Source organism: Pseudorasbora parva, chromosome 20 (genome assembly GCF_024679245.1).
Source record: "Pseudorasbora parva isolate DD20220531a chromosome 20, ASM2467924v1, whole genome shotgun sequence".
NCBI lineage: Eukaryota > Metazoa > Chordata > Actinopteri > Cypriniformes > Gobionidae > Pseudorasbora > Pseudorasbora parva.
Genome location: NC_090191.1, coordinates 38,100,462 through 38,117,799, shown reverse-complemented (window position 1 = coordinate 38,117,799; position 17,338 = coordinate 38,100,462). Strand labels below are relative to the sequence as shown.

The following is a 17,338-nucleotide window of genomic DNA, read 5'->3' as shown; positions in this document are numbered from 1 at the left end:
TCAATGGGCACCCTAAGAGATGGGTGGACTTGTTGTTCTGGGCAAGCTGGCGCCTGCTCCAGATCTGGAAGGTCACTACGGGCCTGATTCTGGGTGAGAGCATCAACAAGTGACACGTCAGTGGAAACGTGCATCAGATTAACTGACTTGAGTGGAAATTTACCATGACTGTGCATTGTCTCTGAGCCAATCATAACCATCCACATCGCAGTAAGGACGTGGATAAGACCTTGAAAATGGTATAACTGTTGGGACAATTGTATGTAATAGAGGGCGAGGCAACGAGGCGGTGAGAGAGGGAGCGCGGCCTACGAACTCCTTGTGAGACTTGAAGCTGACTTCTGCTTTTGAAACTGCAAACTATTCTTAAGTAAATTTTTCTTTTATTTAATTGGAATCCTGACTCTGTCTTCATTTCTTCACTACTGGTCCTGGGTCATAAGCTGTTAACCCCTAACAGTTTTGGTGGAGGATGCACGGGCAATCATTCCTTGGTGACACCCCTGGCAAAACAACAAATAAGGTAGTAGAAAGCTTTAATTATTTGGATAGGGTTATCTGAATGGAAGAGATGGTAAAGGGGAACGAGAGAGCTTCACTTCGATAGGAGTGAGGAGTTGATTATACTTGTGTGATAGTATAAAGTAAAGTCGCTGATGGCATCGTTACGGTTAACGGTAGAAGGCAGCGCATTGAAGCGTACTCAAGAAAGGGGGCCCCGGTGGGCATTTAGTGCGGTCACTACCCCTACAGGAGTACGTCCCTGGAACGGTGTGTGAGTCCAGTAGGCATCGCAAACCTGCGCTATCTCTTCCATCTCAGATAAGGGGATCCCCGAACTTAGAGTTTAGAAATTAGTGAATCAGGCAGTCAGGGAATAAAATAAATTACTAGTTAAAACAAATTAGTTATTAGTTAAACAAAATAAAAATTGATTCAGGAGTTGTTTTGCCAGTGATGCATCTGGAACGATCCCGAGTAAAATAAAAATTGTGACCCAAATTGGCACGGACCAGTATGTGTGACGTTTTCGTACAAGTGTCCTTTGCAGTTTCATCACGCAGAAGCCACAGCTGTGTTGGGTAAAGATCGCCACCTCCATCTCTTGCTGTTTCGGTGAGTATGAACTTTGACTAAAATATGGCTGACAAATTGTGACATGATCAGTAACTTGATCAGTCTTGATAATATATATTGAAAAGAAAGAGAGCAAATGCTGTAACTAGCTTTGCTCTGAAGCCCTCACTTAAAAGAAATTTGCTGAAAATATTTATAAAAAATAAAATTAAAAAATGGCAGCAAGGTTTTAATTCAGACTGAAAAGTTAAATAGCAACTTGACTGGCTGCAAACAAAGAGTGCTTATTAATGAATTTGTAGAATGGGTGGGATTTAACCCCTGAACGAAAAATCCCAGAAGATTACTGAGGGATAGTCTAATTGCCAAACGTAATAATGTCTGAAATTACTGGAATTGAGGTATAGTCTGAAAAAGGGCTTGAGATTGTTTTTGAAAAAGCGAAAACACCAAGATGTGTGAGCAGCCAGTCTTATCTGCCCCCTCCCCTCTCGCGCACTCTTCTCTTCTCTGACTGTCCGAGCGAGTGCCGCTTTAGGCACCGCCTTACAGACTGGGAACTAGACTGAAACATGCCAGTTGCTAAATGACAGAGAGTTTTAATTGTGGTCAGCAGGGCCATTTTGTATGTAACTGTAACTTCCCACCCATAAGGTGTAGAAATGGTGGCAAATCAGCCCATCAGATTCAATTTTGTAGATGAAACAATGTAAGAAAGTAACAAAGTGAAATATGAATATAAGGTCTTAAGTAATTATTTTTGAAGGAAAGATCTATGATAATTAATTAAAATTATGAGGTAAAATTAAAGACATTGACTGAAAAACGTGAGGCAAGAAAATGTATAAATAGGAACGTAGAAGTTTAAATGACAAATTTATGAAAAAGGTTGTTCCTGTTCCTCTAACTCTTGAAAAATTCAACAACAACAACAAAAAAATAATGTTAATTTGTCTGAATGTTGGTAAAACACTTTTTATAAGATAAATTGGTGTTAATATGTTAAAAACCCTAGATGCTGGTGTTTTGGTTTCAAAAAGATAAGCTGGTGCAGAGTTGTAATAAAACAATTCGCTTATCTGAATTTGGCCCCCACCATTTCTGGTGCTATGGCAAAACTTGCTACAGTAACAGAGACTTAATCTGAGAAATTTGTAGTTTCTAAATGAATTGTATGGAAAAAAGACAAATATAAACTTATGATTAATGGAAAATGTGATCTCTGTCTAAGGATAGATTTTAAAGGAAATGTTTGATGTCTTATTTGAAAACAATTTTAATTTCTAGCCAGACCTTATGCTGAGCTAGTGTGAGTAGTATAAAGTTTATGAAAACACAGTGAACCATCCTGAATAACTCAGAGTCTCTCTCTCATTCAAAACCAGCTCAATGTTGTTATCTGAGCCTGTGTCATATGATAAGATATTTCTAGTAAAACCACAGTGCATCAGTTGAAAATCATAGAGACAGTGATTTGTTAAAAAGAGTGCCATTAGGAGGGCAATACTAAAGGTATAAAATGTTTTCAAATACAGAATTTTAATGAACTGAAAATTTTAAATAAATTATTCCATGACCAGTGACATCTTTGTCTAATCTTAGCCACCACCATGCACAGGACCAATGGATCAGGTCAAAGTCAACATGCAGGACATAAAATTGAATGGACAGTTGTTATGGCTAAATTCACTGAGTATAATCTACACACTAATATGTTGCGGTTTGAAGGATGTAAAATGGTATAAGTGATTAAGTAGTGTTATGATTAACCTGTCTCCATGTTCTACCTATAGTAAGCAGACTAAATGGCTCTGGTGACTCTTGAATGCACTTTCCCCAAGGCTCCAGAAAAACATCTGATCCATTTTAAGGGTCAAAGATCTCAAGCGATGACCAATGTGAATGAGGGTGATTCGCCGAAGACGGGTAAGATCCTCTTTTGGCCAGCAGGGGGACAACCTAAGACATGGGGGTCACCGCCATTGGGCACTTCCAAGAAGGGAGGTGTTTTTATGTGAGGTGTGTATGAGAGTTGAACCGATGTCTGTGAGGCCAGCAGCATCAGTAAGGGGGGACGCTGTGGTTGTAGGGGCCGAGAGTCCAGACAAGACACAGCATGGCCTGCCCTAATAATGGCTCCTCCATACCGCTCACTCAAATACCGCATTGTTTGTGAATGCCAGGGAAGACCCTGAGTGAAAGTTATGATGGTAAAGGTCATTCAAGAGCCAGCTGAGACCATGAGGTGATTGTCATTAACTTTTGTGGAGACCAGAACAAAAATGCATAAACTGAATCAGTAAAACTGTGATATTGAACTAATATTTCCATATCATGAGTTTAATCCTGCAGGTCATTAGATATGGCAGTGGAGAATTTGAAGGCATGGTGGTGTCTAAAGATAAGGACAGCTGTTGAAGTTTAAAGAGGTCTGGACAACAAAAGGTATTTAACTAAAGTAACTTGAAGAAAAAAAAATCATAGCATAACTTATTTTGAGATTATTATATAGCTCTAATTGGAAAGTTAAACATTTAAATTTCTGATACAAATTTATTCTTTAAGGATAAACTTTGTGAAGGTTAAAGGTTAATGAATTTAATAAAAGAGACTATCCGTGTAAGAGAGAGAGAGAGAGACTGCTTGAGAACGAGGAATGGTGCTCTGTCTGTTATCGTCGTGCTAAAGCTGAAACTAAACAAAAGCAATGATATCAGAACCAAAACAACCCAGCTGACTTCTCTAAAAATGAAGGAATAATGAACAGACATGATTTGAAATTGGTTAAGAACCATGTAAGAACTGAGTTTAAATATTTTTTAGTTAAAAACTAAAAGCAAATTTTGAGAATGAGCAATTCAAAATTATATGTTTAATGTGCGTGTTTGTTGATGACTGCACTTTATGTTTTGTATGTGTTGGTTTGTGAAACTGTTCTGTCCTGATAGTGTGTGTGAGGTCATTAACCTCTGGAATGAGTGTCTATCATTACAGATGGGTTAAGGCAAACGACAACTTTTAAAGAAACTGCTAATTCTGAAGGAAATTTCTCGGAAAGATGATCCAGAACATGGGACGAGCTTTAAGTGGACTGGTATCCAGCTCTGTCTGTTACTGGTAATTATGACTAATTTTGTCATTTATGATGCTGATTTGAATTAATCTCTGGATTAGTTGAAGTGGAATTATAAAGTTAAAGATTGCCGTTTCTTAATGGGTTAAACACCCATCTCTAAATTTAACTGAGGGTTTAAATTGAAATTATGTCAATTGATTAGAAATGGTGAACATAAATGTTAGAAACTTGACGGCAGAGACAAAGTGACGAATTGGCTGAAGTCACTATCTAAATTATCCAGAGATTCCCTCATATTTCTGAAGGCAGAAGGGCGGCCAAAAAGATAACTTCTAAAAGAAAAAGTTTGATTTTTATTTTTATTGTTTATCCCTTAAATGGATGCAGGACATTAGATGTATAGTAATAATGTCTAATTAATGTTAAAGGAGCAAGTGACTAACTTTTTTGTGTGTGACTGGGATTAGGAGATGAGTAAAATAATATTTTGGTTTCTGTAGAGCAGTAGATATAAGACTGAAACAATAATGATCACATGTGCATCTGCACTGGAGACTTACTATTTTGATAAAGAATAATCTGACAAGTTAAAACGAGAGAGACATAGCCCTAAAGATTAATGTTGTGGAAATAAAACTTCTGAAAGAATTTATGAACACTTTACATCAAATTAAGTAAATATTGAACAATGAATGATATTCAAAATACAGATTGTTTTAAAACTGTTTTAAAGAAATTGATGATGACAGTACAAATGTGAATACTTTATAAAGTAATATGGGAGATTATGGAAATGTGTAAGTTCTTGGTAAAATTATAACAATTTTGGTGTAAGTGGCAAGGGAAGGCTAGTGAGGATTTGATGAGAAGTATCACTGCCAGATGACATAAATCAACAGGGTTAAGATTTTGGTCATTTGGAGCTTACGCCTAAAGAGTTTTAATGAACAAACATTGAAAGAAAAATGTTACTTTAAAGGAAACCCTAATTAATACGGGTGATTTTAAATGGTTTACTAAATAACATGGGCTTGAAAAGTTATTTTTGAGAAATAATTGGGTATTGAGTATGATTAAGCACAATGTCACGAGATAAAGATGTGAACAAGCTGATTGAATGTAATACAAATGGATAATTATGTCATTTTGATGAAGTTTTCAACATTAACAATTTTATGGTTATGTTCATTTAAGTTAAAAATGATGTGGGCTATCATGAGTGAAAACTGGATTTGATGGAAAAAGCAAGTGTAACAAAAAGGTTTGAGTATGTGGAAATCTATGTGGAAAAGAAAATGGAGTTATGAAAATGGGTTTAACAAGAAGGTTCTTGAGTAAAATCAGGGAAAAGCGACAAATGGATGTTATGTACATGTTTGGGAAAGAAATGAATAGAATGTGAAATTAAGATGGTACATGTATGTAGACTGTAAACTGAAGGATGTTTTATGCAGAGACTGAATGTACTTGGATGGATTATGATGCCTATTTATTTTGTTTATTTTTATTTCAGACCACTGTTGTTTTGAAGATGAAAAAGGTCTGTGTTTTGAAATAAATGTATTTAAAATCCCTCTTTTTAGATGAGATATCTTGGTATTTATAATGGGGTGGTATTTAACATGGGGTGCTAGTATGTCCTCTTGAGGATGAATATGTGCTTATTGTAATCAATCAAGCCATTGATAAAACCAAATTAGATGAGATTAATAATGGTTGAAGTTAAATCCCTGAGGGGAAAAGAGATTTTCTTTTTTTCAAAGATTATAAACTAAAAAGGGGAGGGCATTGAACATTATGAAGCGGCCTAAAATTGGTAGACCAACTTTAGGGGGTCATTGGGACCCTAAAATTGGCCTTTAGGAGGGAGTGAAGGGGGGATTCTGAAATCCACTGCCGCTTCAATATACCTGTATATATTTATATCCTAATTAACTTCATAATCAAAACCTTATTTAATATTTATCTTCCTATATTACCTATATTATTATAATGATTCTATCCAGTTATGATTTTGTTTTAGTTTCTTGTTTTCTAAAGTGTGTATTTGGTCTCTGAGGAGTGACTGAGGGTCTGGCCTAGAGATGTGTGATGTGTCACTAAACACTGGCAACAAGGTCATGTGTTTGGATTTTGGAGGTATCACACACCCCTAACATGTCAGGAGTGGAGTAACAGCGTTTGCTCACTTAGCACGGCTTCCAGATATGAAATATGGATTTGTCTTTCATTTAATTTATTATATTTTATTCCTTTTATATTTCCTTTTACTGAAACACTAAAGAATCAAGATGAATATTGCCTGTACTAGTGTGTACCTCTCACTGAAAGAAAGCACATGTTATCAGTATGTTTTGGGTAAGAACTGGTTAGAACTGGAGCTTAATCAGCTCCAACCTTGGAGAGACTGTGTATCTGTGTATGTGCGCAATATTCTATGTTACAGATCAGAATGGTGTTCAATGGGCACCCTAAGAGATGGGTGGACTTGTTGTTCTGGGCAAGCTGGCGCCTGCTCCAGATCTGGAAGGTCACTACGGGCCTGATTCTGGGTGAGAGCATCAACAAGTGACACGTCAGTGGAAACGTGCATCAGATTAACTGACTCGAGTGGAAATTTACCATGACTGTGCATTGTCTCTGAGCCAATCATAACCATCCACATCGCAGTAAGGACGTGGATAAGACCTTGAAAATGGTATAACTGTTGGGACAATTGTATGTAATAGAGGGCGAGGCAACGAGGCGGTGAGAGAGGGAGCGCGGCCTACGAACTCCTTGTGAGACTTGAAGCTGACTTCTGCTTTTGAAACTGCAAACTATTCTTAAGTAAATTTTTCTTTTATTTAATTGGAATCCTGACTCTGTCTTCATTTCTTCACTACTGGTCCTGGGTCATAAGCTGTTAACCCCTAACACTGGACTAACACAACAGATCAACACGACTCAAATGAAACAACGTATATGCTGTTTTCTTCTCTGTCATGCAGTACCTTTTCAACTCTATCCATCAGATGCACTGACCAAGTCACGGTTTTATTTTTGTGTCATTAGTGAGTTTTAGCAGAGCTGTAATGTGGTGATTTTCTATTCTGATGAAGAAATTGCTAAATGATATATAATCGAGTGATATTCTTGAAAGTTAATTGAAAATCAAAAGTATTTTTCTATAATCTTTATTATTAGGCTATTATAATTTCACTGGGGAACACGAGTGTGTTGGATTTACATGATTTAATCACCGGTCCCACATGAACTAATTAAGTTACACAAACATAATTTGTTCACTTCATCACTGAATAGAGTCATTTTTAAGTGACCCCAATAAAATAGCATCAAAGTGAATTTAAATGCGTTGCTGACTAGATTAATTAATTCAATATCATATAATTAAGTTTTGTGGCACAAAAATATAAGACTGTGCTAATAAACTATTAGCTATCAATAGCACATAATGCTTCACTTTTCTCCACAGCGGTAACCCAAACAGTTCTAATACTTCCACATAATTATACATTAAAACATTATTAAACGCTATCGAGTCTTTACCTTTTCTCATATTGCTCAAAAACACATACAATGACATTTCATTTCAACATTTTACTCTCATCAAGGTCCAAGCAAAGTATGTTGGGAACCACAGCTTAAGCAAAAATCATGTTTGAGAACTTGATTGGTTCACATTCGTCCTGAGTAATTTAATCTAGTAGTATTAAATCATTATAAATATATGATTAAGTTAATTTGACAAATGTTTTCTCCTGTTTTTTCAGTGTACGGAAAAAGGCAGTAAAGCAGTCAAGAAGCAAGAAAATTGTATAAAACTCAAAATTGTGTAAATATTTTTTAAAAAAAATGTTTTTACTATATGAAACTAACATAAATTATTACATTTAGATTAGATTACATTTATAAGAACTTGGCATGTGTCAAAAAAATAAATTTTTTGATGCATCTTGAATACTCATAAAGGGTTAGTTCACCCCAAAAAAATGTAATTCTGTCATTACTTACTCACCCTCATGTCGTTTAAAATAGAGCTGAACAATTAATTTTATTTGCGATAATATCCCGATATGATAAAAGGACATTTTTAACCACAAAGGCTATGATTAGACTTTGGTCATGTGACACACCAGAGTAAAGCAGTCTGCAGAAGAAGCATCCTCTCGGCATGCTGCGCATATGCCTGGCCTACAGGTAAGTTCATGTTTCATCAATCTAATACTGTATTGGTCATACTGTATAATAGGGGCGGGAGAAAAGATTCTCTCAATCGATTCGGAGCATAGTTTGTGCGACAGATGTGCGATGCCCTGAATGTGCTTTAGAAACACCCGTACTCCTTGCTTCCAATTCCTCACAGCCTATACACACACACACACACAACTCAAACCTTCTGTTAAATAACCTTTCATAAAGTTCGTAAAGGTTAAAGCGAATTACAGTGACATTCACAGGCTTCATTTTCTGTTCTCGCACGCCAGTATTTTCCCTTACAAATGCTCAACGAAGGCATAATTTATGTCATTTGCAATGCAGTGGGCTCATTTATATTAAAAACATGAAACTCGCTGACAGAAGGCGGCTTTCCATTTAAAGGCTCGCGTGCGCTTTGTGAAGAGCGCCCGCGTGTGGATCGGAGTGTCGTCGAGCAACTCTCAATACCATTCTGAGCTGTAACTCTTGCCGGGCCAATCACATCGTGTATAGAGTCGGTTGGCGGGGCCATAATGACGATGACCGAGTTGCGTTTGTGTGCTTCTAGTAAACACAAAAACTGGCGAACGGCGGTCTTTCGAATCAGCTTTGACCGTGACTCTGGAAGACTTGGAGTTAAGCTTTTCTCTGAGAAAAGAACAAAGAACGGCACTGAAGTCATTCTTAAAAAGGGAAGATGTGTTCGGAGTTTAGCCGACCGGATACGGCGAATGTTTAATCAGTCAGCGAGCTCTGCTTCACCTTCGTTGCTCTGGTTGGTTGTAGCGCTATCCTATCGCGTGCAGAGGGAGTTTGAAAGACAACCGTTTATCCCGCCCCTCGGATTGAGCCGTCAATGGTGAGTTTCCAGACCAAACATCTTGATGTGGGTCTGGCTTGTCAGGCTATGTATTTGTACCATTGGATATGAAGTTAGAGCACAAAGTGTTTGTATTGACCCATCCTTCAGAAACTACTTTTCTACAAATTCAGTGTTGTACTGACCCTCGTTGGTGAAGCAGTCATGTGTAAAATCATTTGTGCAAATATATAACTGACATTTTTCGGCACATTTCCTTCACAAATGAATTCAACCTCTGTGTCCTCAGTGGCTTGGATGCCGGGATGGAGAGTCGTATGTGTGTTGGTACATCCAACAACAGAACATTTGTAATGTTTTTGGCGCAGACATTGTAATACTCTAGAAACTGATCCAGCGAGTAAAAAGGAATAGCGGACTCTGTGCTTCTCACTCAGGGGTGTGTCTCCGCTAAAAGGGCCAGCAGATCATCAACAGGCGTGGGCGGGGTTTCCCTACTCTTACGTAGGAGTCGGGGGAATTCAATCTGATCTGAAAAAATCATAAATAATCAGATATGGACTGACAGTGTGAGGTGTGAATCTACCCCTTTTTGTCATTGACCCTTGTACTAATCTACATTAGTGCCGGTCTACTGTTATTGTGCAGAGAAAGATAAAAATTCACCTCCTATAAATAAACCACCATTGTGTTGGATTCTTCAGAGACAAAGTCAAATGAATAATGAATGGTGAATCCACATAAAATAAAACCACAGCCATTCTTACAGTCTGAGGTAGCTGTTCGGTTTGCTTGGTCTGACTTTTTTTTTTTTGTCCTGGTCCGCTTAGCACCAAACCTAAAGATACCGAACCTAAAGGCATAGGGATATGTTCACAACCCGATAGGTCAGCCTTTATTACGTATGTTTCACAACTCAACTTACCGAGCATCGGTAAGAGCTTATAAAAGGATAAATGTGCTTTAACATCAAGAGATTTTCATCTCCCATCAGAAGTTTTAATGAATGCATTTGATTTGTTCCACCTTTCATTGTGATGTAATTATACATGCACCCCATCACATTACAGCACCGACAGGAGGTGTTCGACCTCACCTTCTTGAGCAGGCGCATGTTGTCCTCGCTGACATGCGTGAAGCGCGTGATGACGTTGTTGAGGTAAAGGTCGCTGAGTGTGGCGTGGTCCTTACTCTCCCTCCTCACCTGGTTCAGCAGCAGATACCAGCAGTTCACTGGAGAAAGCAGGTTCTGGTCCTTCCTGCAAACCATCAAAAGGTGCGGTTTAAGACTATAAAATATTCATGAAAATGCAAATATAAGACAAAATAAAACTCAAAGGTATATGTCAGTTATCAAGTGTTTGTCATCTGCATTTGAAATTTTGTTTTTATTAAGGGAGAAGTTTTACAAGACATTTGAGTATAGACTATTTAATTTATTTAAAGCTACACTGTGTAACTTTTTTAGTTTATTCTTAGCTAAAAACACTTAGTTCTTTTAAAAATATGTGCTCATTAATGGATATTTACTTCTTTCAAGTAATAAAGTATTCTCGTAAGTTTATAATTTGCCATTGAATATACATACAGGTGAGGGGTTCGAATGCCGGTCGCCATGTTGCCCCTCCATCTTGAAAGTACATTAGCCAAAGAGGGACATACCCGTCAATTCAAGCTTTGCCTTTCACGTTTTAACACTCGATGGCACTCATTGACGAGGTCGAACTGGATTGGCATGTTAATCTTGGACTAAATCGGCCACCGCAGGAGTTAAAACGAAATCAGAATTGAGAGGAACAGAAACTAATATTGACTGGATGGTCATATACCTTTACACCGCTAGATGAGGAAAACATCACACAGTGGAGCTTTAAGCCACGGAAAATATACACTTAATTTTTATTTAAAAAAATTAAATACTGTGGAAATACACTCTTATATGTTTTTTTTTTTTTTTTTTTACATTTCTGTATTATACTATTATTTATACTGTATTTTCTTTTAATACATAATACTGAATATCAAGAAACAAATGATTCCTTCATAAGATTCATCAGTGGAAAGAATGAAAAAGAAGACGAGGAAGAGGAGGAAGAAGCCAAGCAAGAGAAACAAAAGTGAGACAAAATGTGCTACTTTAGTATTTGAAATGAAACATGTTATAATTTAATAAGAAGAATTGTAAATCTGTTTTGAAATAAGTTCTTTTAAAAGTTTCAGTATCAGGTTATTGTATTTACCCTGTAACTTCATCGAACAAGAGTATATTTCCACAGTATTTAAAAAAAAGAAAGAAAAAAAGTTGCAGTAGTTTTACTTGCCTTGAAACACGAAAGGCCGAACTTTGCTATTAAAAAAAAATCACTGTAAAAATGCACCCGTAAATTAAAAATTGCCTATACGTATTGTCATACTATTATTACAAAAAGTAAAGTAGTGCATGTTCTCACTAAATTGCTCTCAAACGTAAGATTGTTGCCTATCATAATAGTAGAATAAGAACCCCTTCTTAGTTCTAAAATACTATATTTCTTGTTAATTTGCCTGATTGTTCCCCCTTTATTCCCCAAACTTGAGATAATTTCCCCTTATACCTACATGTCCATACTTTATTTACACTATAATTACGGAATAATTATAATTATGACTTTGTTTGCCCAAGAATCAGAGTGTTAAGCAAATGCACCACAACTGTATAAATCCATATAGATGAGCTGTAGCTGAACACACTCAGAGTTATTATAAAATCATCACTATCAGTGAACCAGTGAATATATCAACACACAAACCACTGATGATAAGGTAATGCTTTGGGTATCATTCCAATTAACATTCAATTAGATTCATCATTTCATTTTCACAAAATATATTTGATGCATGAGTTCACCAACTGAATAACATATAAGTATATTTGCATTAAATAAAGACATATATTTGTATGTATTTATTTTATTTATATACTTTTCAAACATTTAAATATACACACAATCAGGAATGACATTATGCCTAATATTGTGTTGGTCTCCTGTTTGCTGCCAAAACAGCCCTGACCCGTCGAGGCATGGACTCCACTAGACTCCTGAAGGTGTGCTGTGGATTCTGGTGGCAAGATGTTAGCAGCAGATCCTTTAAGTCCTATAAGTTGCGAGGTGGGATCAGGCTTATTTGTTCAGCACATCCCACAGATGCTCGATTGGATTGAGATCTGGGGAATTTGGAGGCCAAGTCAACACCGCAAACTCGTTGTGCTCCTCAAACCATTCCTGAACTATTTTTGCATTATCCTGCTGAAAGACCCACAGCCATCAGGAAATACCGTTTCCATGAAAGGGTGAACATGGTCTGCAACAATGCTTAGGTAGGTGGTACGTGTCAAAGTAACATCCACATGGATGGCAGGACCCAAGGTTTCCCAGCAGAACATTGCCCATAGCCTCACACTGCCTCCTCCGGCTTGGCTTCTTCCCATAGTGCATCCTGGTGCCATGTGTTCCCCAAGGTAAGCGCCACAGACACCCGGCTGTCCATGTGATGTAAAAGAAAACGTGATTCATCAGACCAGGCCACCATCTTCCATTGCTCCGTGGTCCATTTATGATGCTCAGTCCCTGACCCATTGAGGCATGGACTAAACTAGACCCCTGAAGGTGTGCTGTGGTATTAGCAGCAGATCCTTTAAGTCCTGTAAGTTGTGAGGTAAAGCCTCCATGGATCTGACTTGTTTTATTCCCAAAGTGCATCCTGGTTTGTTGCGTATGGGGCTGCATAACCGAAGTCCAGTCAGGGTGTCCATGCTGACCCCTGTCCACCGCCGAAATTGCCAACAGTGGGCACCACTGGGTCAATGGGTCAGGGCTGTTTTGGCAGCAAAAGAGGGACCAACAGAATATTAAGTCATAATGTTATGCCTGATCGGTGTGTAAACATTATATATAGTTTGCATATGCCTTAATTTAATTTATTAATATAATTGATATTAATATAATTAAGATTTTCTGTTTTTGAAAGAATGCTCATTAAGGTTAAAACAGTAATATTTAAGCGGTTTTCTATGTTAATAGGTTTTAAAATGTAATTTATTCCAGTGATCAAAGCTGAATTTTCAGCCTCATTACTCCATGTCTTCAGTTTCACATGATCCTCAGCAAATCATTCCAATATGAGGATTTGCTGCTCAAGAAACATTTCATACCTTTATCATTTATTAATACTAAAAACAGCAGATTCATGGAAACCTTAATTCATTTTCCAGCACTCTTTGATGAACAAAAGTTGAAAAGAACTGCATTTATTTGAACTCCTCTGGTGTATTTGTAGATTAAAAATAAATTAATAAATAAAAATACAATCACATTGCATGTTTCTAATTGCTCGTTTACTGTATTTTAGAGAGTGAAGATGGTTTAACCACCTGCCAAGGTGAGGTAAAAGACGCCATTTTGTTTCACACACTTGATCTTCTATATTAATAATGGCTGTTGTGAAAAGAAAATGGGAAGCCATTTTGGACCAATAGAGGTGAATGTCTTCAGCAGCCAGTGACTAATCACAAAGCTTAGCAGGCATCTGATGGGACAGCCCCATGAGGACCAGCACACTAACAGTGCCCAGCACAAAGGGGGGAAAGCGCAACAGAATAGAAACTGTGACTCTCCCTCTCTCTCTTTCTCACTCATCCCTCATCACTCTGTTTTCCCAACAGAATGTTATCTGCATTAATGAGACAGCAAATACACAGATGCCTGCACACACACACACACACACACACACACACACACACACACACACACACGCACACGCACACAAACACACACAGCAATCGCCTCTTCTCTCTGACTCTTCAAGCATGAAGCTGCGGAGCATCATGGGTAAAATATTCCAGACGTCGCCCTAATCCAGCACAAACCACAGTCAAACAAAACGGGGAGGGAGGACTGGAAGGTGAACGAAAGGCACCTGAACGAAAGTGATTCGCCAGTGAATGAATCTTCAATCATTTTTTTTTATGTGCATTCACACAGTCTCCACTCACTTGTATTGTTGGTGGTCCTTGGTGCTGCGGGTTTTGGCCATAAAGCGTTCGGCGAGCTTCTCCAAGTTGCGTGAATATTCGCTCTCGATCTCTGCTTTCTTCCTGAAGAAATCCTGCAGGTCTTGGAGGAGCTGAACCCGCATGTCCGTCTGCTGCTCCAGACATTTCTGCTGCTCCACCAACTGAGACCGTATCTCTGCTCAAACACACACACACACACACACACACACACACACACAAATATGTTAGCTAATTAACAACGGCCATTTAAAAAGACAGTGTTACATGCTTAACGACAGCTGCTGTGTTACTGACATCACATGACACGTTTGGGAGTGACTTGAACACAATGTGGGCACTGAAGGGTGAAGTTGTGCTCTCTGAACCGGTTTTCCTCCTAACAAGGCGGTCTGGATTCTTCCTTAACAACACACTGGTTATCACACTCACTGCCGTTGCCAAGACAACAGGTAGTGGAGTGGAGTATCCCATGAGGATTAGCGTGTGTGTTTAACGGGAGGAGGTATTCAGTATTCTCCATCCTAGTTCTCATCTCCACTTCTCCTCAAACTCCTTCTTTTCCTTAAAGGAATAGTTGACTCAGAATTAAAAACCTGCATTCATTTACTCGCCCTTATGTCCTTCCAAACCAATTGCTGTTTTCCATCCAAAGGCAGAGGATAGTGACTTGCTTTTCAATTCATTTCAAAACAGAAGCAATTATATCATAAAAGTAGTCCACGTCTAATGTGCTTATCTCATTCTTCTGAAGCAGTTATTTTAGTATTACATACCATTCATATTTTTTATTAAAGCTTATTATTTTGAGTTATCTTTTATTTATTTTTTCAGGTTTCAAATTTAGTTTTGAACTTTTTATATATTATTTCATTTAATTGTTTTAGCATTTCTTTTAGTTCATCTAATATTCAGCCTATATTATAGATTATTTTAACTTTTGTGTGAGGAATAGTTTTTATTCACTGAGAATCTAAGATCAGGAGTCAGATTTGTGAACGACTCATTCTCGCTTTGTGAACCTGCTCAATTTTTTTTCAGTGAAAAGTTCAGATTCATAAGAACGAATCAGACTCTTTCTCTCATTAGAGGTCTGTGTAACAGACTTAGACCAATGAGAGCCGTGCGTGTAAATCTCACTCCCCTGGCCTTAAGAGGCGATCTAGCAACTGACGTTAGTGTCTGCGACCGTTAGCGTTCTTGTTAGAGCGCCCGCCTCCCACGTCAGAAACATCAGTTCAAATCCCACTTGGAAGAGGTAGAGTAGGACCAGTTACATTTGGTGCCGTGACCCGGATAGAAGTGAGGTTTTGGGGTGAGTGTAACAGATGTAGGCCAATAAGAGCTGTGTGTGTAAACCTTACTCCCCTGGCCTCAAGATGTGCGCTAGTGGCTGCGATCTTTAGTATTCTTGTTAGTGCCCGTCTCCCACACCAGAGACCCCAGTTTTAATCCCGCTTGTAGAGGGTCAGTAAACCAGTTACATTTGGTGCCCTGGCCCAGGTGGATGTGAGGTTTAGGGGGGTGAGTGTAACGGACGTAGGCCAGAAAGAGCTGTTCATGTAAACATATCTCCCTTGGCCTAAAGCGGTGCGCTTGCAAATGATGCTAGTGACTGGGTCTTTAGCGTTCTTGTTAGCACATGCCTCCCATGCTAGAAACCCCAGTTCAAATCATGCTTCAAGCGGTTCAATATTTGGTGCCGTGACCTGGATGGGAGTGAAGGAGTAAGAGCTTTCTAGCTAAATGTCACTCCCATGGCCTCAAGAGGGGTGCTAGTGACTGACTCTAGCGGTTGCAGTCTTTAGCATCCTTGTTAGTGTCCACTTCCCACAGCAGAGACCATGGATTGAATCTCATTTGGAGCGGTTCAAGTTGGACCGATCACATTCGGTGCCATGACCTGGATGGGAGTGAGGCTTAAGGGGGTGAGTGTAATGGACGTAACCAGAAAGAGTGCATTTAAACCTCACTCCCCTTGCCTCAAGAGGCATGCTAACGACTGACGCTAGTCCTACTTGAGTGTTATTTGTTGGCACACCTCTTGACCCCAGTTCAAATTCCACTTGGAGCTGTTCAAGGACTAGTTACATTTGGTGTGTGAATGGGGATTAGGGGGTGAGTTTAATGGATGTAGGCCAGTAAGAGCTGTGCATGAAAACCTAGCTTCCCTGGCCTCAAGAGGTGCACTAGTGACTGACACTGGTGGCTGCAATCTTTAGCTACATTTTTATCACGCCTAAGTCCCATGCCAGACCCAGTTCAAATCCCACTCCGAGTGGATAGAGTAGGACCGGTTACATCTGCGCGGGATGGATTTTTTAGTCCCACTCCCTCAAGATTATACACTGCTCCTTGCCCACTTCCGCCAAAAATGTTCAATTTTATTCCACTCCTGCCTGAAACTTTCACATTTTGTACCATTTCCTAAATAGACATGGTGCCGGAAAAACGCAAAACCTTTTGAGCACTTTGCGAGCAAAAATGCAAAGTTTCCCCGGTTGGTAAGCAAAACTTTAGAGAGAATGCAGAAGCATTGACAAATAATTTTTCCACAAACTCATATTTTTTTCCTTCACCATGTCTCTTTAGGTGCTCCGTACTTTTGCCTCCTGCGCACATATGTAAATAGACACCCCATTTAGTAAAAGCTGTTTTTGGAATAACGAGGACGTTTTGAGTTCTGAAACAAACAGTATATTTTTATGACTTCTTATATGACAAATTAACTACATGTGAAACGCCTGACAGAACCTTTTAAGGTTCTATATAGAAGCAGTCTAGTTGTCGCTGCATATTTAAAAACTGTTTGAAAAATGCACAGCTTTAAGGAAAACGACGCATGCATCACTTACACCAGGCAGGGTCATTTCATTTTCCACATTTATATATATATATATATCACCTCTGATTCTCTGCTGGATTTCAGGCGTCTCTTATATTATATCAAAAGAGTCACCTTGCTCACCATGCCACCATCACTGATGCAGAACACGCAAACACACACACACACACACACACACACACACACACACACACACACACACACACACACACACACACACACACACACACACACACACACAAAGTTACATGTCTCCAATTCTCACAGTCC

The 17,338-nt window shown here is 38.6% G+C and overlaps 1 protein-coding gene across 2 annotated transcripts in view; it reads right to left on the bottom strand.

Annotated features, from left to right (window-relative positions):
- srgap1b (SLIT-ROBO Rho GTPase activating protein 1b) overlaps positions 1–17,338 on the bottom strand; it is a 59,414-nt gene that overhangs the window by 26,078 nt on the left and 15,998 nt on the right. For both annotated transcript variants that reach the window (XM_067426924.1, XM_067426923.1), the window contains exons 2-3: positions 14,206–14,401; positions 10,270–10,432 (exon numbers count right to left, since the gene is read on the bottom strand). In XM_067426924.1, the coding sequence (XP_067283025.1) occupies positions 10,270–10,432; positions 14,206–14,401 (359 nt within the window). The remainder of the gene's footprint in view (positions 1–10,269; positions 10,433–14,205; positions 14,402–17,338) is intronic.